Genomic DNA, 20,522 nt, shown 5'->3' with positions numbered 1-20,522 from the left:
CATGTTACTCATGTGACTCATATGCCTCTGGTCATCGTAAGACATGACACAAGATGTCAACCAACACACAAGATTTTACTGATGATCTCTATTTCTTTTGTGAGTCACTTTTTGAAGGTCATCACTGCTTTGTTGTAACAGACGTTAATAAATCTTGAAAAACTCTCCATAGTGGGAGGATGATTACGAGTTTCCTTCTGCTCTACTTTTTTTTTTCTCTGTTACTATCTCCATCAATTTTTTTCCACAAGCTCATATAGGAACCAGGGACTCTGGTTAATGGGTGGGCGGCACTGAACTCAACCAACCAGAGTGTAGTGGTTCTTTACGCTGCACGATTAGAACCATAAGGGATCTCTGATGAAAGAACAGTTCAAGGACCAAATGAGTGTGTTTGTGGTGTTTTTTTTACATCCCCACTGTGAAGGATCCAGATAGCCTGTCCCTGTGTGCTTCCAAGAACAGCAGAGAACAAACTTTTCCACCTTATGCTTCTCCTTCCGTCCTATTTCTTCGGCCCGTTGTCATGCTTTACGCTTTTTGTCGAATATAAAAAAGGTCTTACGCTTTAACCCTTCTGAATAATCTTGTCTTTTTGTCTCCTCAGGTTTTGTCATCTTTGGTACCATCGTTCATTGGTTACCTCAGTGACAATGATCTCAGCGACCCTGCCCTGGGTGTTTTGGTTAACGTGGCTCAGGCAAGCCCTGTCTCTCTCGCTCCCTACCTGTCTACACTGAGAAATGTGGGTCAGAAGAACCCTTGGTTGTTGGGACACATCGCTAAGATCCATGGGACAGTGGGTCTGACTAGTGAGGTGGGTATTTATGTGTTCATGCATTAAAAACTTGTTCTTGTGTCAGAATGCTCCTAGATTCCTAGACTGACTGAGTGTTTGAAAAGTAGACATTCATGACATTGACCTGCTGTGTCAAAAAGCATTTACATTTTTTTGCATCAGGGCATTAAAAATTCAATAGTTTTAATTTGTCATTAAGTAGACATTCAGTAGTTCTTTAGCCAGCATTAGCATTGTTGTCTACTTTAAGTGCAGATACCACAATGGCGTTAGATGCTGCACAGCTTGATCATCTCTGAGGTTTTTGTAAATCACACTTATAGTGGGCTACACCATGGGATTTCAATCTTTTAGATGCCATGGACCCCCTGAAATCATGGGAGGGACCCCCATCCTGAAATTTATAAGGCAGTTTTATAAGTTTAAAGACCCATTTAATATTGTGGAAAACTATTTTACAAATGTTAATTATTTTAATCAAGAATTCAGAATGAAGGAACAAGTCTTTGTGAATAACAATCAAGAAGCATATGCCAGTACATGTTATCTTTAAGCTTTTGCACTAATAGCTTCTTATATTCTCTTTATATTACCTTTAAAATCAGAGGTGGAAAGTAACTAATTACAAATACTTTCGTTACAGTACTTGAGTAGATTTTTCGATTTTTTTTCTACTTTCTTGAGTATAATTAAATAGAATAAAAATAAAGTATTCAACTTCGCTACATTTATTTTTCACCAAAAGTACAAAGTACTTTGATAAATGTGCTGACGGAGCAACAGGGCAAGCTTACATTTGACAGACACTTTTAAAACTACTGTGGTGGAGCCCTGCTCTTCAGCCAATCACAGACAGGTCTGATGCGCTTCAGCCAATAACAGACAGGTCTGAAGCGCTTCAGCCAATAACAGACTCGTCTGACTCGGGTGCTAAAGTTAGAGGTAAAAGTGTAGTTCATAACTATAGGAATAGTGGGCTCCCAGCACATTTTCGATTGGACGAAAAAAAGAGCATTTCATTTAAAAAGTTAACCGTACCCCATTTATTTTATTTTATTTATTTTTTTACTGGCACTTTTTTATTTATAATGTTGTAAATCTCTCTTTTTTTATCGGACCTCTCACTTAACCTTCTTTGCTTTCAATTATGAAATGATTAAAATGAAAACATTCAAATGATCTTACCTGGACTTACTTTTCAAAATTAGTAATAAAACAATTGATCTTGATAACAGGGAAAGCTAGTATGTTTGCTTAGCATACCGTCAAACACTACAATTTAGAAGAGTTGAAAAGAGTTTAATATCATGTTTTGCTCCAAAATCACAAAACTTGTCCGTCGTGTTTGAAATTACTTCTGTGGTTTCATGTTGCTTCTTAACACAGAGTGAGAATATATTATTTTATTAAATTCTATCATACAGGCTATGTTGATTAGCATTGTATTAAAGGGTTAGTTCACCCAAAAATGAAAATTAGCCCATGATTTACTCACCCTCAAGTCCTCCTAGGTGTACATGACATTCTTCTTTCAGACGAATACAATCGGGAGTTATATTAAAAAATGCCCTGGCTCTTCCAAGCTTTATAATGGCAGTGAATGGCTGTAAAAAACTGAAACCCCCAAAAAGTGCATCCATTCATGATAAAAAAAAAGACTCCATTTGGCTCCAGTGGGTTAGTAAAGGCCTTCAGAAGCGAAGCCATGGGTTTTTGTAAGAGAGATACCCATATTTATAACTTTATAATCTAAAATAACTAGCTTCCGCCAGACGACCGTACGCATACTACGCAAATTGACTTGCGCTACAAGAGTAACCCGTGACACATGTATGACGTAGGATGTTGGAGTATCGTAAGCTTAGACACCTCTCGCGGTTTAAACAAATAGGGCTGTGCAACAAACTGAAGCTCCTCCTCTATTATATAGAAATCCTCCGACATTTCTCTTTAAAATTGCTAATTCGCGACCAGGGTTTTGTTTTGCTCTTACTTCTGAGTGTCACAGTGTTGGTTTATGTTCCCTGGTGTCCACTAGAGGTCCTCTTCCCCCACGGTGTCATTCACATTATAAACTACATTTCCCACGATCCTTGTCTGCACTCATCACTGTTCATTGTACTCAGCTGTTCCCCATCATCATTGTTAGGTTCTGTGTATAAATACCCTGTCTGTTTTAGTGTTTGTTACGGAGTCCTTGTTATTCATCACACCACTTTTGAGGTCGGTTTCTGTTCTGTTCTTGCCCGTTTATTGTTTTGTGTTTTTGATCGCTTATTAGGATTTTGACCCCTGCCTGGACTGGATTTATGAGTTACGGATTTCCCAAATAAATACTTACTGCATTATTGGATCTTCCCTTGTTTCCTTGAGTGTGGATCGTGACAGAAGGACTCCGTCAATGCATAGATCCAGTGGTATGGATTTTCGTGGCTCTTCCCCAACCACTGAGGGGGAGAGGAGGCAGCAGAGGGGGAATTCACAAGTTGAAGAGGTTCCTCCTCGTATGAACATTTTTCAGTGCTTTGCCTTATGGGCCCGCCAGACTGAGGAGGCCATGGCGGTCAGTTCCCCTGAGCTCCCTTCGCCGCTGGTCCTGTCCAGCCCGGAGCCTGCACCTCGCCATAAGAAACGGTGGAGGAGGAGGAAGACTTCCTGCCTCCCCAGTGAACCAGAGGCCATCCCAGTGGCCGTCCCCGTGCAGCCCGCTGTTGTCCTGGTGGCCGCCCCCGTGCAGCCTGCTATCGTCCCGGTGGCCGTCCCCGTGCAGACCGCTATCGTCTCAGAGGTCGTCCTCGTGCAGCCTGCTGTCGTCCTGGAGGTCGTCCCCGTGCAGCCCGCTGTCATCCCGGAGATCGTCCCCGTGCAGCCCACTGTCATCCCGAAGATCGTCCCGGAGCTGCCCACCATCAGTCCTGCCACGGCCAAGAGGGCTGTCTTCCTCTTTTATGCATTGGCAGTACTGCATGCATGGAGGAGACACAGGAGTTTTGCTGATCCAGAGACTGTTCAGGTCACGTCTGCCGATCCAAAGACTGTTCAGGTCACGTCTGCCGATCCAGAGACTGTTCACATCACGTCTGCCGATCCAGAGACTGTTCAGGTCACGTCTGCCGATCCAGAGACTGTTCAGGTCACGTCTGCCGATCCAGAGACTGTTCACGTCACGTCTGCCGATCCAGAGACTGTTCACGTCACGTCTGCCGAGCCTGTGTCTCCGGACAAGATGGCCGCCGCCGAGCCGGTGTCTCCGGACAAGATGGCCGCCGCCGAGCCGGTGTCTCCAGACAAGATGGCCGCCGCCGAGCCTGTGTCTCCGGACAAGATGACCACCGACGAGCCTGTGTCTGTTCCTGATCTGGTGTCTGTTTCTGTTCATGAGCCAGTGTCTCCGGACAAGATGGCCGCCGCCGAGCCAGTGTCTCCGGACAGGATGGCCACCGACGAGCCTGTGTCTGTTCCTGAGCTGGTGTCTGTTCCTGTTCATTAGCCAGTGTCTCCGCCGTGGCCGCCCGAGGGGTCGTCTCCGCCGTGGCCGCCCGAGGGGTCGTCTTCGTCCTGGCCGCCCGAGGGGTCGTCTCTTCCTTGGCCGCCTACACGACCTGCTCCACCCTGGCTGCCCGAGGGAAAGTCTCCGCCCTGGCCGCCCGATAGACTGTTGTCTCAGGCCTGGGACCTGCGCCCTATGGACCGTCTGCTTCGCCCTGGCCACCCGATGGACTGTCTGCTTCGGCCTGGCCGCCGGCTAAGCCGTCACCTCCTGTTCCTGTTCCCTTTCATGGACCTGGCCCCCCATCCCTCCCCCTGATCCTCCACCATTCCACCTCCCTCCTGGACTCTTGTTTTGTTTGTTTTTTGTGGGTCATGGAGCGTCTGGTAGCCGCTCCGTAGAGGGGGGGTTATGTCACAGTGTTGGTTTATGTTCCCTGGTGTCCACTAGAGGTCCTCGTCCCCCACGGTGTCATTCACATTATAAACTACATTTCCCACGATCCTTGTCTGCACTCATCACTGTTCATTGTACTCAGCTGTTCCCCATCATCATTGTTAGGTTCTGTGTATAAATACCCTGTCTGTTTTAGTGTTTGTTACGGAGTCCTTGTTATTCATCACACCACTTTTGAGGTCTGTTTCTGTCATGACGTGCTGGGAAAAAGGAAGCAAATGCAGGCGATCTCAAGAAAGTACGTTTATTAACACTCAGAACAGAAGAAGACTCAGGCAGATCGTGAGGGTCAGACGGCTGTAGCAGGGTGACGCAGGGACTTAGATGGTCGTGATGAATCCGGCGGTGAAACGGCGTGAAGGTGAAGACAGGAACCAGACACGAAGAACAAACAGCACAGGACTCCAGGAAGACACCAACTCAAACGGGAAACACGGCACAAACATCGACCAACGATCTGACAATGAGAGAAGGATTCAGTGAGTCTTTTAAAGGAACAGGAGATGAGTGACAGCTGGCGCTGAGCTGATTGCGGATGATGTGATTAACTGATAATTAATACGGTGACACCCACACACACACGCACATGGCACACAGACAACAATAACAAATGCACGAGACAAGCAGGAAGCAGCGCACTCATGAACCGTGACAGTACCCCCCCTCCTAGGGACGCCTCCTGGCGTCCCCAGACTCCCTTACCTGTCGATGGAAATCATCAATAAGGGAGTGATCTAGTATGTCTCTCGCAGGAACCCAACTCCTCGCCTCCGGACCGTAACCTTCCCAGTCCACCAAGTACTGGAATCCTCGTCCCCTCCGCCTGGTGTCCAGAATACGGTTAACCGAATACGTCGGTTCCCCATCTACAAGACGCGGCGGTGGGGGAACCGGTACAGGCGGATTAATTGCTGATCGAAACACAGGCTTAATTTTGGAGACATGGAACACGGGGTGTATCCTCCTGTACGCTGGAGGAAGGTTGAGGCGGACTGCCACCGGACTAATAATCTTGGTGACAGTGAACGGGCCAATAAACTTGGGTGCTAACTTATTCGAGACGGAACGGAGAGGAATGTTCTTAGTAGAAAGCCACACTTTTTGACCGACGATGTAAACGGGAGGCTTAGACCGGTGGCGATCGGCGTTAGCCTTAGTGCGCGCCCCCACCTGGAGTAGAGTCTCACGGGCTCTAGTCCAGGTGCGGTGGCACCTCTGGACAAAGGCGTGTGCGGAGGGAACCGCGACTTCAGATTCCAGACTGGGAAAAACAGGTGGCTGGTATCCTACACTACCTTCAAACGGAGAAAGGCCCGTGGATGACACTGGTAACGTATTGTGGGCGTACTCCACCATAGACAGTTGTTGACACCAGGAAGTCGGATTCTTGGAAACCAAACACCGTAACATTCTCTCTAAATCCTGGTTGGCTCTCTCGGTCTGGCCATTGCTCTGAGGGTGAAACCCAGAGGACAGGCTAACAGTCGCGCCCAGTAATTTACAGAACTCTTGCCAGAATTTGGACACAAACTGGGGACCCCTGTCAGAGACCACGTCAATCGGAAGGCCATGTAAACGAAAGACGTGGTCAATGACGGCAACCGCTGTCTCCTTGGCTGACGGCAATTTGGGCAAGGGAATGAAATGAGCCGCCTTCGAGAACCGGTCCACCACGGTCAAAACAACCGTGTTGCCCTGGGAGGGCGGGAGGGCGGTAATAAAATCTAGAGCGATGTGGGACCAGGGTCTCGAAGGGACTGGCAGCGGTTGGAGTAACCCATCTGGCGCGCGATTGGAAGTCTTACCAGTGGCACATACCGAGCAAGCCAAAACAAAATCGTGAATGTCGCGGGCCATCCGTGGCCACCAGAATCGCTGCTTAACCAAAAACCTCGTGCGATTGATTCCAGGGTGACAGGCTATGTTGGAACAATGACCCCACTGAATAACTTCAGACCGTAGTTCCTCCGGCACAAATAAACGGTTCGGTGGACACCCGACCGGGGGCGTTACCCCTTCTAAGGTCTTCTTGACCTTCGATTCGACCTCCCATACGAGTGTGGAGACAAATAGACTCTCCGGTAAAATGCACTCGGGAGTAACCAGGCGTTCGGAACGATCAAAAAGTCGCGATAAAGAATCGGGTTTAATATTCTTGGAACCCGGGCGGTACGAGAGAGAAAAATCAAAACGACCGAAAAAAAGTGCCCACCGAGCCTGCCTGGAGTTTAACCTTTTAGCAGTACGAATGTATTCCAGATTCTTATGATCGGTCCAAACAATAAAAGGTACCCCCGACCCTTCCAACCAGTGGCGCCACTCCTCCAACGCTAGCTTGACGGCCAACAACTCTCTGTTACCAATGTCATAATTACGTTCGGCAGGAGACAGACGGTGTGAAAAATACGCGCAAGGATGCATCCTCTCGTCCGTGGGGGAACGCTGGGACAACACTGCTCCTACCCCCACCTCTGACGCGTCGACCTCCACCACGAACTGACGTGAGGAATCAGGGGCGATGAGAATAGGGGCCGAAACAAAGCGGTCCTTGAGTTTGGCAAACGCGGAGCCAGCCGCGTCTGTCCACCTGAACGTAGTTCGGGGGGAGGTCAAGGCAGTCAGAGGTGCGGCTAGTTGGCTGAAATTACGGACGAAACGTCTGTAGAAGTTGGCGAATCCCAGAAACCTCTGCAGGGCCTTGCGGGAATCTGGAATTGGCCACTCTACCACAGCCTTAACCTTGTCAGGGTCCATGCGAATCCCCTCGGACGAGATAACGTACCCCAAAAATTGAACCGACTGTGCGTGGAATTCGCATTTCTCCGCCTTGACAAAAAGCCCATTCTCTAGCAACCGCTGAAGCACTCGTCGGACGTGCTGCACGTGTTCCTGGAGAGATGAAGAAAAAATCAATATGTCATCCAGGTAAACATATATGAACTGATCTACCATATCTCGCAGCACGTCGTTGACGAGTGCCTGGAAGACCGCTGGACTGTTGGAAAGCCCGAAGGGCATAACCAAATATTCAAAGTGTCCCCTGGGGGTATTAAAGGCGGTCTTCCATTCATCACCCTCCCTGATGCGGACCAAATGATAAGCATTGCGTAAATCCAGTTTCGTGAAGAGAGTCGCTCCCTGCAACCTCTCGAAGGCTGAAGACATCAACGGCAAAGGATAAGTATTCTTTACCGTGATGTTGTTCAGTCCCCGGTAATCAATGCAAGGTCGCAGGGATCCGTCCTTCTTCCCCACGAAAAAGAACCCCGCCCCTGCAGGAGAAGAGGAAGGGCGAATGAATTTGGTTGCCAGAGAATCAGAAATATATTTCTCCATGGCCTCCCTTTCTGGAGCAGAAAGTGAATACAACTTGCCCTTAGGCGGAGATTTACCTGGCAGTAGATCTATAGCACAGTCGTAGGGACGGTGAGGAGGAAGAGAAGCAGCTCGAGACTTACTAAACACCTCCTTCAGGTCGTGGTACTCCTCGGGCACGGTTGACAAGTCCGCTGCTTTCTCCTGTAAGACAGACATGGGAACAGACGAACAGGCAGACAAAAGACAAGACTTATGACATTCAGTGCTCCATTCATTGATAGTTCTGTGTTGCCAGTCTATTTTGGGATTGTGTTGAGTGAGCCAGGGGTGTCCAAGTACTATGGGAGCCAGGGGGGAGTCCATGATGTAGAAGGTGATGGTTTCAGTGTGGTTTCCGGAGGTGGTGAGTGTGAGAGGAGCAGTGGACAGGGTAATGACAGGGAGGTCTTGGCCGTTGAGTGCGTGGACAGAGATGCGTTGGGTGAGTGGTAGTAGAGGAATGTGATGTTTGATGGCGAAGTGATGATCCAGAAAATTACCTTCCGCCCCAGAGTCCAAGAGTGCGTGGCAGTGGTGTTGGTGATGCGACCATCTAAGTCTAACCGGGAGGAGAGTAGATGTCGCTGATGGTGTTCCTGAGGTCTTAGCAGCGGAGATCCCACCCGACAGTAGCCTCATAGTTACTGCCGGGCTGGGCCTTTTAACGGACATGAGTTCAGAAAATGTCCAGATCCTCCACAGTACAAACAAAGGCCCAGGGATCTCCGCCTCTCCTTCTCCTCCCGGGAAAGCCGAGCTCTCCCCACCTGCATGGGTTCGGTGTCGTTGATGGGGCTGACCGCGTCGGTGCCACTGGACCTCGGGAGGTTGAAGAAGTGGACTGGAGCTTCGGTTGGCGCGCGTCGACTCATCCGGCCAAGCCTGGAGTCCACCCGCAGCGCCAGCTCTATTAACCCGTGGAGGGTCGTCGGGAGGTCCAGGGCGTAGATCTCCTGATGAACGCGGTCAGCCAGCCCATGCAGGAACATGTCCCACTGCGCCGTGTCGTTCCATTGGCACTCGGCGGCCAGGGTGCGGAACTCAATGGCGTAGTCCGATACAGAGCGATTACCCTGTCTGAGTTCCGCCAGCCTCCTAGCAGCCTCCCTCCCGGCCGCCGCGCGGTCGAAGACTTCCCTCATGGCTTCCGCGAGTGCCTGGAACGACACGCAACAGGGATCTCTATTCGCCCACACCGCCGTACCCCAAAGGGCCGCCCTCCCAGTCAGGAGAGTGAGAACGAATGCCACCTTAGAAGTTTCCGTGGCAAACGTGCGTGGCTGTAGGGCGAAATGCATCTCACAACGGGTAATGAAAGCACGACAATAATCAGGTTCTCCAGCATACCTCTCCGGAACTGGCATCCGAGGTTCAGACTGGGAGAGCGGATCAGCTGGAACGGGGGGCACGAACGGCGTGGGTGGCGCAGTGGGCATGCGCAGATGTTGAATTTGCTGGGTTAGCTCGGACACCTGCGTCACCAGTGCCTGTATGGCACGTCCGTTGTTGTTAAGCCCCTCCTCTTGAGCGTCCATTCGTTGCATGCTAGTGCCGATAAAAGCCTCCATAGACATCTGGGTCTCGCCTGCTGCTCCCATCGATTGGTCAGATCGTTCTGTCATGACGTGCTGGGAAAAAGGAAGCAAATGCAGGCGATCTCAAGAAAGTACGTTTATTAACACTCAGAACAGAAGAAGACTCAGGCAGATCGTGAGGGTCAGACGGCTGTAGCAGGGTGACGCAGGGACTTAGATGGTCGTGATGAATCCGGCGGTGAAACGGCGTGAAGGTGAAGACAGGAACCAGACACGAAGAACAAACAGCACAGGACTCCAGGAAGACACCAACTCAAACGGGAAACACGGCACAAACATCGACCAACGATCTGACAATGAGAGAAGGATTCAGTGAGTCTTTTAAAGGAACAGGAGATGAGTGACAGCTGGCGCTGAGCTGATTGCGGATGATGTGATTAACTGATAATTAATACGGTGACACCCACACACACACGCACATGGCACACAGACAACAATAACAAATGCACGAGACAAGCAGGAAGCAGCGCACTCATGAACCGTGACAGTTTCTGCTCTGTTCTTGCCCATTTATTGTTTTGTGTTTTTGATCGCTTATTAGGATTTTGACCCCTTCCTGTACTGGATTTATGAGTTACGGATTTCCCAAATAAATACTTACTGCATTATTGGATCTTCCCTTGATTCCTTGAGTGTGGATCGTGACACTGAGCTTCCACGTTCGTCATTACGTTGTGCGTCGGGTCAGGGGTTAGTCTTCCACCGTAAATCGACGTGTACGGCCGTCTGGCAGAAGCTGGTGATTATAGTTTATAAAGTTTTAAATATGGGCATTTTCCTTACACAAATGCATGGCTTCACTTCAGAAGGCCTTTATTAACTGGAGTACTTTATTAACTTTGGAGTAAAAGTGGAGCACTTTTATCATGGATGGATGCACTTTTTTGGGCTTCAAATTTTCTCCAGCCATTCACTGCCATTATAAAGCTTGGAAGAGCCAGGACATTTTGTAATACAGTGAGGAAAATAAGTATTTGAACACCCTGCTATTTTGCAAGTTCTCCCACTTGGAAGTCATGGAGGGGTCTGAAATTGTCATCGTAGGTGCATGTCCACTGTGAGAGACATAATCTAAAAAAAAAATCCAGAAATCACAATATATGATTTTTTAACTATTTATTTGTATGATACAGCTGCAAATAAGTATTTGAACACCTGTCTATCAGCTAGAATTCTGACCCTCAAAGACCTGTTAGTCTGCCTTTAAAATGTCCACCTCCACTCCATTTATTATCCTAAATTATATGCACCTGTTTGAGGTCGTTAGCTACATAAAGACACCTGTCCACCCCATACAATCAGTAAGAATCCAACTACTAACATGGCCAAGACCAAAGAGCTGTCCAAAGACACTAGAGACAAAATTGTACACCTCCACAAGGCTGGAAAGGGCTACGGGGAAATTGCCAAGCAGCTTGGTGAAAAAAGGTCCACTGTTGGAGCAATCATTAGAAAATGGAAGAAGCTAAACATGACTGTCAATCTCCCTCGGACTGGGGCTCCATGCAAGATCTCACCTCGTGGGGTCTCAATGATCCTAAGAAAGGTGAGAAATCAGCCCAGAACTACACGGGAGGAGCTGGTCAATGACCTGAAAAGAGCTGGGACCACCGTTTCCAAGGTTACTGTTGGTAATACACTAAGACGTCATGGTTTGAAATCATGCATGGCACGGAAGGTTCCCCTGCTTAAACCAGCACATGTCAAGGCCCGTCTTAAGTTTGCCAATGACCATTTGGATGATCCAGAGGAGTCATGGGAGAAAGTCATGTGGTCAGATGAGACCAAAATAGAACTTTTTGGTCATAATTCCACTAAACGTGTTTGGAGGAAGAAGAATGACCCGAAGGACACAGCCAGGATAACCAAGGAGTGGCTCTGTAAGAAGCATATCAAGGTTCTGGCGTGGCCTAGCCAGTCTCCAGACCTAAACCCAATAGAGAATCTTTGGAGGGAGCTCAAACTCCGTGTTTCTCAGCGACAGCCCAGAAACCTGACTGATCTAGAGAAGATCTGTGTGGAGGAGTGGGCCAAAATCCCTCCTGCAGTGTGTGCAAACCTGGTGAAAAACTACAGGAAACGTTTGACCTCTGTAATTGCAAACAAAGGCTACTGTACCAAATATTAACATGGATTTTCTCAGGTGTTCAAATACTTATTTGCAGCTGTATCATACAAATAAATAGTTAAAAAATCATACATTGTGATTTCTGGATTTTTTTTTTAGATTATGTCTCTCACAGTGGACATGCACCTACGATGACAATTTCAGACCCCTCCATGATTTCTAAGTGGGAGAACTTGCAAAATAGCAGGGTGTTCAAATACTTATTTTCCTCACTGTATAACTCCAATTGTATTCGTCTGAAAGAATAATGTCATATACACCAGGATGACTTGAGGGTGAATAAATCATGGGCTAATTTTCCTTTTTGGGTGAACTATCCCTTTAAAGACCTGAGATAGCTTGATGAACACAGATATATTATCGCTATCATGTGTTTGTCTTCATGTTTCATCAGTCAAAACGTCTCTATTTGCATGTTATTATATCCATAAAAGGCATTTCCTGAAACGTCATAAGTTTAACACTCCTATGAATCTCACTTGTGGACTTTCTGTGCGAGGGATGAATTCGTACTGGGCTTCCAGTATGAATGGAACAGATATGACATGAGAGTGTTTAGCGCTCCATATCGCTATCATCTCCCCATTTTGGGTAAAAATAGAAAAATAATACTAAAGTACTTTGTAACGTAGTTACTTGAGTAGTTTTTAAGCAAACTACTTATTTACTCTTACTTGAGTCATATTATTTTTCAGTACTTCTACTGTTTAAAATGCACTGTTGCATATCACATACCACTGGTAGGACTTTTTCTTCTCACATAATAAAATAGTAATTACATTACTGTGAGATTTATTGTTGAAGGCAGTGAATGTTACAGAAGTGGTGCTTTGATGTCTCTAATGTTGTTGCTTTAGGGGTGAATGTAGAAAATGGGAGGAGTTGAAGCACGCTAAAACTGCTGCTAAAATCTTTATTAGACATTAGACACATTTCTCTTGGAGTTGAAACAGCCGTGCTGCACATTTTCTTCTGTTTTTTTTGTTTCTTTATGGGGGATTTCAGAGCAGATCTGGGCAGGATTATGGTTATTGTAGTAGGCGATGAAGAGTTAAGATGGATGAGGAACGCGAGTTGTATCACTCATCGGTCGTGTCTGTGTGTGTATGTACATGTGTGGATCTCCGGTTTCTTTGTGTTAGTATATTGGCACCCTGGACTGTTTGTTCCAGCATGTTTTGTATCATTATTAGAGGTATTCCATTATGTTAGGGAAATCAGGAGAGCGGAAAATGCTCTTTTTGGTCCGTTGTTTTAGTACAAACACCCATTTTCACTAGACTTCCTCTTTTATCTTTTTATCTTTTATCTTTCTCTCTTTGATTCTGTCTGTTCTCCTCTCCCTCTAATTGTCTTTATTTCCACATTTTCCACAATAAATGTAATTAATAAAACATTTTGTTGTTGTTTTTGATTATAATATTTTAATACATCAATGTTTTATGGCTCATATACGTAGTATGATATAGTGAGAATATGGAGCTCATTCTCAAGGAGGAAAAAAAAATAATCAAACTGAGCAAAAAAAGCAATTTGGTCCAGTTGTTGATATTTATATGGGCAAAAAAATTTCTTTCAATCAGTAAGTGTTCATCTTGAAATCACCACCTTCAGCAGCCTGGCATTGTGTTGGTGACTTTTGCCAACTCACATTTTTTTCAAAAACTGTAAAACGTAGTTCATCTTCTTTAGTTCTACAATACTCCTCCATCCTTTCTTTCAGTAACTACAGTATTTGTTAGCAGTAATTTAGTCACTAATGGCTCTGCTCACTTTTTTGTGCCATCGTCTCTTTCATGTTAATTGAGTAGAATGGAAGTGTTGACAAAGCTCTGGATGAGTCAGCATCACTAAGCTTAGCTCAGGTCCAGTTCCAGAATTAAATCACTCAGGGTGCTTCTGAAATTAGTGAGGATGCTCTAGTAAAGTGCAGATGTAATGTGTAAGCAACGGCTCCACCATAACAAGAATAGCAATGTACAGTGAGACATTTACAAGTCATTACTTTTAGAAATAATTGGAATTAAAAAAAAATAATTATATAAAATGTGAATATTTTTCTGTTAAACTATTAGTCTGCATTTACATAGCTTAATGTGTCTCTATTTTGACATATTTTTGTCCTGTGCTGTGGTTATCATTATGTGTCAATCATTGCAATTTAGAGAGTGAGTCCAGCATTAATATGTAGATGTCACTTCCGAAACTTTGAAGCGGGTAATTGGCCGTCGGTCCTCTTAGTCGGTCCCTTCCTACTCTTGATGGGCCACTGTCCTTCAGAGTTCAGCTCCAACCGCAATTAAACGCACCTGATCCAGTTAATCAAGGTTATAGGCATACTAGAATCTTCCAGGCAGGTGTGTTGAGTCAAGTTGGAGCTAAACTCAGCAGGACAGTGGCCATCCAAGACCGAGTTTGGACACCCCTGTCTTAGCAGCATGAAAAACAAAACTTTTATTCAAACACTGAAAGAAAACTTGCAAAGACCGCTCCCTTTATAATCAATGCAATCTCACAAAGTTCTGTTATAATCAATGAAGTTGTCTACACTGCACAATGAATCTCTTACTTACATCGTGTCTACCCTTTGTGAATGAGAGGATTCGCAAGCATGCAGAACTTAAAGTGACCAGTGAGTGGTTTTGACCAGTGAGTGGATTCTGACTAAATTAAATGCCTCTGATTGGCCATTGTGTTCAAGAGATCAATAAACATGTCCGTGATTGGCTACATTGCTCACCGCTACAAAAACACTCTTGCTCTTGCTCAAGCACCCATGTAGAACGGGGCCTGGCTTAGCTCATCCTTGTGATGATGTTCCAAACCTGCTTGCTGTACCGAGAGATAAGGAAACACATTTTAGCACATCGCTAGTTCAGAGAGAGAGCGCTCTTGCATTCTTTCTTTCATTCTCTATCAGTTTGGTAAACCAATACCTGCAGCGTACTTGGCCGTTTCTCAATGTTACCTAATGTGTTTGCTTTGGAGGTGGACCACGTTGTGACCAGTTGTGATCAGGGCCATGTGGGGATGACATGGCACAGGCTGAAGGAGGTTTGATCCAGTTACTTTCTGAGTGGATCTACTCAGAGGTCCCATATGCCCTTGCAGCAAAACAATCAAGGAAATATGGCACTTTTACTTCTGTACAACCATGATGTAGCTCTGAAAGTATGAAATAAACTTCCAAAACCAATCGTAAACCTTAGTTTAGTACCGTCTAAATACCCATCACAGTATTTATAAAACGGCATTTATAGCCATCTATATATGTATAGTTTTCTAGTTAGGTCTGTTGAGGAATTGACCAATGTTTTACTGAACTGGCTTCATGTGGCAGGCTTCCCTGTGTTCAGATTCAGAAAGAGTGACAGTGTTGGCTTGTTAAAAAGTCACATGGATAAGTGCCAAATTGCTGAAAATGTTTATTCCTTTCATATTTGCGGAGGGGCAATTAGGGGAGACAAAAAAAAGGGTTTACCACGGTTTTAGAAAATCGTCACTGAAACATGAGCTACAGAACAAAAGCACGTGCACACACACATGCTCAACCACCATAGAGGAGGAGGTCAGACCATTGTTGGATGGTACATCTCAGATGATTGCCTAAGACGGGCCAAATTGCTTCTTTCCCCCCTGCGTAGCACCACATGCTGTTCGTGCTCCTATAAAAAAAAAAAAAATGTCTTTACATAAAAGTAATGATAATGATATTTTTTTTGTTTTTCGCACATTACTGTGGGCTGCCTGGAAATGGGGAATAATTATAGTGTCACAATACTAAAATAAATGTAATCATTCTGAAATATGCTTTTTCCTTTCTTTTCCTTTCAGGGTAAAATGTGACCCAGGCATTGCTTGACCATTTTTTTTGTTGTTGTTGTTTTTTGTAAGATTCACCTAAACCTGACACCCATGGTATATTAATATGGTCAGTGTGATATTGCCATCTGATACCAGCACTGTATCATGTACAGATACAGTACTTATTGTAAGGGGCATTATGTACTTTATTTGTTGTTTTGAATACTTTCAAAACAACTTTTGAATACTTTTGAATGCTTCCCCACCAAACTTTTTTTTTAAAGGATTAATTTAATCAGATTTCTTCCTGGCCCTCATTCTCATTTCCTTTTGGTGATTGGTGACACGTCTTTTTAACCCACAAAACATGTAAGGATTGGCCCTGCGGCTACAAAATACACATGTTGTTTTTAGAGGCAACTCATAATAAAATCCTTAACAAACTTTAGCGACAGGTTTAGCTGTTTACTTTTCAAAGTGTTGATTAATTGTAATGATGTAAACTATATTAAAAAATCATGATGCATATTTTGTCGTGGGGTGAATTATGAAAAAGTACAAAAAATTGCGCTTAAAAAATGATGTATACAAGTACAAATGTAATATGTAAATATAAATATATAATAAACGTAATACAATAAATATGATATATGATAAATGTAATATAAGCAAGCTGGGATGCTGAAATTTGGTTGTTTATTTTAAATTAGAGAAAAAACATTCTGGTAACATGACTAAATAATTAATATTGAAGAATGCTGTCAACAAATATATTTATGGCAATATTAAGAAACTGAAATTAAATTTCAAATTTAAAGTATTTATTTGACTTCCCAACATGCTGTGAAAATGCAGTAACAGGGTTGTAATTACGCAATTAATTGTAAAATTTGGTAATTAAAAAATTAGGGTAACACTTTATTTTAATGTCCTTGTTACACATTACATGTATTTACTATAGTAATAACTATAAATTAGGCATAATTAGATGCAACTAACCCTAAACCAAACCCTAATCCTACCCTAACCCTAATGTATGTACATGTAGTTAATAAATATTACTCAGTACGTGTATAATTACCCTGTAAGAATGACACCTCAAAATAAAGTGTAACCAAAATGAGTTGGGTATGGACAGCACTCTTATTCCATGAATGGTATGTGTCTTATATAACAGGTAAATTCTGATGGAATAATTGGCAACTTTGTCACAATGGTGTGCGTGTCATTCTCTTGGTTCTGTATATGGTCCAACTTGCAAGCTTGGCTCTTGTTCATGCTCTCTGCATAATTCTTTTGGGAATTTTCCTAGAATTGAGAGATGTTTACCCCAGTCTGAATGATGAAACTGGGCTGCTAGTCTGTGTGCGGACCACAGTGTGGGGCATCAAATGAATGTTTCTGAACGATGCATGATTTTGCCAGTGCCAGTAAATGGCACAATTGTCAGCTTTGATTTGGCTTTGCACGTTTTGTCCAACTGTGATATTTTTAACATCTGTTTACCTTCTAATGATTTAAGAACAAGTAGATTATTTGCAATCATGACTCAGGCATAGTCACCAAGGGTGTTTTGTAACGTGTTACTGCAGCTTCCAAAAACAGTTTGTCGGATAATTGTTTGGAATTTTTCCTAGAAGCTATTCAAACTGGAAAGCAGATTTAATGTTACAGAACATCTTATAAAGGTGATTTAAAACAAACAAAAGACACTAGGGGTGTAAAGGTTCTTGGTAAAAAAAATCTAACTGTACATTTCTCCACCCATGGTTCGGCATGCTCTGCGGTTAATCTCAAATCTGACAACGCATATATAATGTGGTTTGTTGAAAATAACACGTAAAACGGACAGACAGAGTTCTGTTAATGTATGTTTCTGTCGATGGATACACATTCTGGCTTCCCAATGTTACAACAGCGATGATAAAAAAAAAATGTGGACAAAACTTTTCCACTTTGTTCAATGCAAGTGCCGTATGCTCGAATATGACAGTCCGAATATGACAGTCATTTATGCCTTCATCACCCGGGTGTTGATATAGCACGTGAGCGCAGGTGAGACCTGAATAGCACACATTGCTATCTGTGTTTTAACTAAACTCATTTAAGCCTTGCCAATTTAACTGAAGTTTCGAATGAGACCTAAACCTGTGTCTCAGACAGCACCCAAATATTGAGTCCTCTTTCAAGTCTTACACTTCAACGTACAAATTCTAGTATCCTAGCAGACATAGTTGGTTACATCTTAAGCGAACGTAAATGATCGAGAAAGACAACTCATGTGTACAGTGCCAATATATTAGATCTGTGCATCAGGTCTTAAAGTGACAGCAGCCTAATATTCCTGCTGTCTGTGTTTTTAATGTTATTCAAACAAAAAAAAGACAAGGCAGTTACTCACTTCTCTTGACTGAATAGCTTTTGTAACTTTAATAAGGTTTAATCTTTAATTTAGACAGTCAAATATGCAATGTTATTTTACATTTGATTATTACATTTCTGTACCTAAAACTAATGTTAGGCCTACCTGAGAAACCTAAAAAGCACAGTTTATTTTATTTGTAAATTTTCTCTATTTTATTTATTTGTGCTGTTGCTTGTAGTTAGATTATTTGTTCTTATTTTCTTTATTTTTATTTGACAGTAGTCCTTTTTTCCTTGAACATACTGTAGCACATACCGAACCATACCAATGCAGTAACGCTAAAACCGTGATTCAAACCGAACCGTGAGTAATTTGAACCGTTACACCCCTAATAGACACTATGAGTAATTATAAGTACTGTAACACCATGTCTGTTTTGGAGCTCGACAGCCCCAGTCCCTTTTTATTGTCATTAAATAAAAAGGGTAGCACTTTATTTTGCAGCCCTGTAAAATAAATGATGTACTTATTACAGTAATTACAATAAATGGGTAATAACTAACCTAACTCCTAAACCTAACCTTAAACCCTGTAGTTACCTTAAATAACCCAGTTTTTCCTTAGGTAGGTACACTAAGTACATTTACGTACACATACAGTACACGCCCCGGGTTGTTGTTCTAATTAGTTCAGTTTAGTTTTCAGCTGACTCTTAACTGAGTCAAACAGAGGAACAAATCAATCTCTGTAATTCACAATCTAAAAGCCTTAGTCTGGAAATTACAGAACAGTGCTGAGGCAGATCTCCTCGCCCTCCATCACTCACCCTGCCCTCCTTAGACAAGCATTATTTCCTGTTGTTTTAAAACAAAACTAGGTATGTTTACATCAAAGTCCTTTTCAGGCAAGTCATTTCACTTGCCATCATTGAAACGCCTCTCGGCAGCTATTTCAGTCGTGCAAGTGCAGCTCCTGTCTCTTTGAACGGGGAAACATCAAATTCTCCAAAACTGTTCTCTAAGCTTGCGATTAAATTTCATATTTGAAATCACCAATGAAATCTGACAACAACGTCCCATAAATTTTGTTTATAAATGCTCAACTCATGACAAAAAACTGCATTCAGGTTGGAGCAGCCAAAGCTCATGCGCAGTCTTAAGCACACGTCTCAGATCACTGAATGTTTCTATAGCAAAAGTGACGCAATAACTTTATCAATTGGTGATTGGCTGTTTTACTTAGAAGGCGGGACTTAAGGCCCTTTCACACTGGACGCGATTTTGACGCACGAATAATTCGCGCGATGGGTTTATTTTTTGATCAGCTGTTTGTGTAATGAGTGCTTCCACACCGAACGCGAATGTGCTGCGGCGAAAAAACAACTTTTATTTTTTCCGCTTCGATGTCGATTCTACAACGACTAAAACTATCACACAACATACTCACAGTCAAGATCCGAGTTGGTTGGCAATGCTACGCCACACATTATCTTCCAAATCGTTGTCCTTGTAGTCATCCTGTAGCTAGAGGATTTGGGGCCCCCTGAAAAAAAATGTATGTGATCCCCCACCACCCTCCACCAATATCATATACTGTACAATAGATGAGCATGGAGGCCCACATATAACATAAGATGGTGATGTTGTTGTAAAACCTTTATTTTAAAAGTTAAATGTTTATATATAAATTAAAACTAATAAAAACTAACAAAAATCAAGAACTTAAATAATAATAAAACCAATTTAAAAAAAAAGAAGTAACAGCAAAATAATGTTTTTTTTTTGTTTTTTTTTTATCAGTCTGTTATAATTCATAAATCAAAAAGTAAACATTTAGAAATTGACAAGAATGCAGTCAAATTTATTTGGGCAGCGGGGGCCCCTATAACTGTTACCACCTTTCACCCCACTAGCGGTTTTAGACAGTTTTATGCTGTTTGTTTTAGCTAACTTTGTTATTCAAGATACGTGATAACTAAACTATCGCTAAGCTTGCTTGCTAGCACCTTGATTCTTCATTAATTAGGGTAGAGAACCGAAATCATAACCTAAAACAGCATAAAACTGTCTAACTAGTATAACTTCACAGTAAGGTTAAAAGCAAAATTTACCTTAGAGCACTCAAAAGTGTGCTTGTTGATCCTTGAGGGGTTTAGCTGACTGTGAGGACGTCCACACAATTTAAGACGACACTTGTCAGGATTTGACTTCGGTTTTGGGAAGGGAAAAAAAACGCATATCTGTGTTACAAATGCCCCAGGCACAACGTTTAACCATATTTTTGATAAAACTACGACGGTAATAGCCTGCCGAGACCAAAAATATGAGACGCCTGCGTTAAAGTCAATGGAGCGCTGGGAAAAAGTGTCGGACCTCTGTGGCAGCTCGTTCTTGGCTGCGCTGTGATTGGTCAGTCTACATTCTAGCGTGTGGCTTAGCCAAAGGCGAATTGAGCCATCAATTCACGCATGATACGGTCTTTTAAAAACATGATGCTCAAGTTAAAAGAAGTTGAATTTTATTTAAAAC

The 20,522-nt window shown here is 43.6% G+C and overlaps 1 protein-coding gene across 2 annotated transcripts in view; it reads left to right on the top strand.

Moving 5' to 3' along the window:
- veph1 (ventricular zone expressed PH domain-containing 1) overlaps nt 1-20,522 on the top strand; it is a 136,020-nt gene that overhangs the window by 63,095 nt on the left and 52,403 nt on the right. For both annotated transcript variants that reach the window (XR_014607682.1, XM_084124046.1), the window contains exon 6: nt 608-817. Coding sequence is in view for 1 of the 2 variants with exons in the window: in XM_084124046.1 (XP_083980172.1) it covers nt 608-817 (210 nt within the window). In the remaining variant the exon portion in view is untranslated. The remainder of the gene's footprint in view (nt 1-607; nt 818-20,522) is intronic.

The sequence above is a fragment of the Abramis brama genome (genome assembly GCF_963993115.1).
Source record: "Abramis brama genome assembly, chromosome: 9".
NCBI lineage: Eukaryota > Metazoa > Chordata > Actinopteri > Cypriniformes > Leuciscidae > Abramis > Abramis brama.
This window is presented reverse-complemented; position numbering and strand designations above follow the sequence as displayed.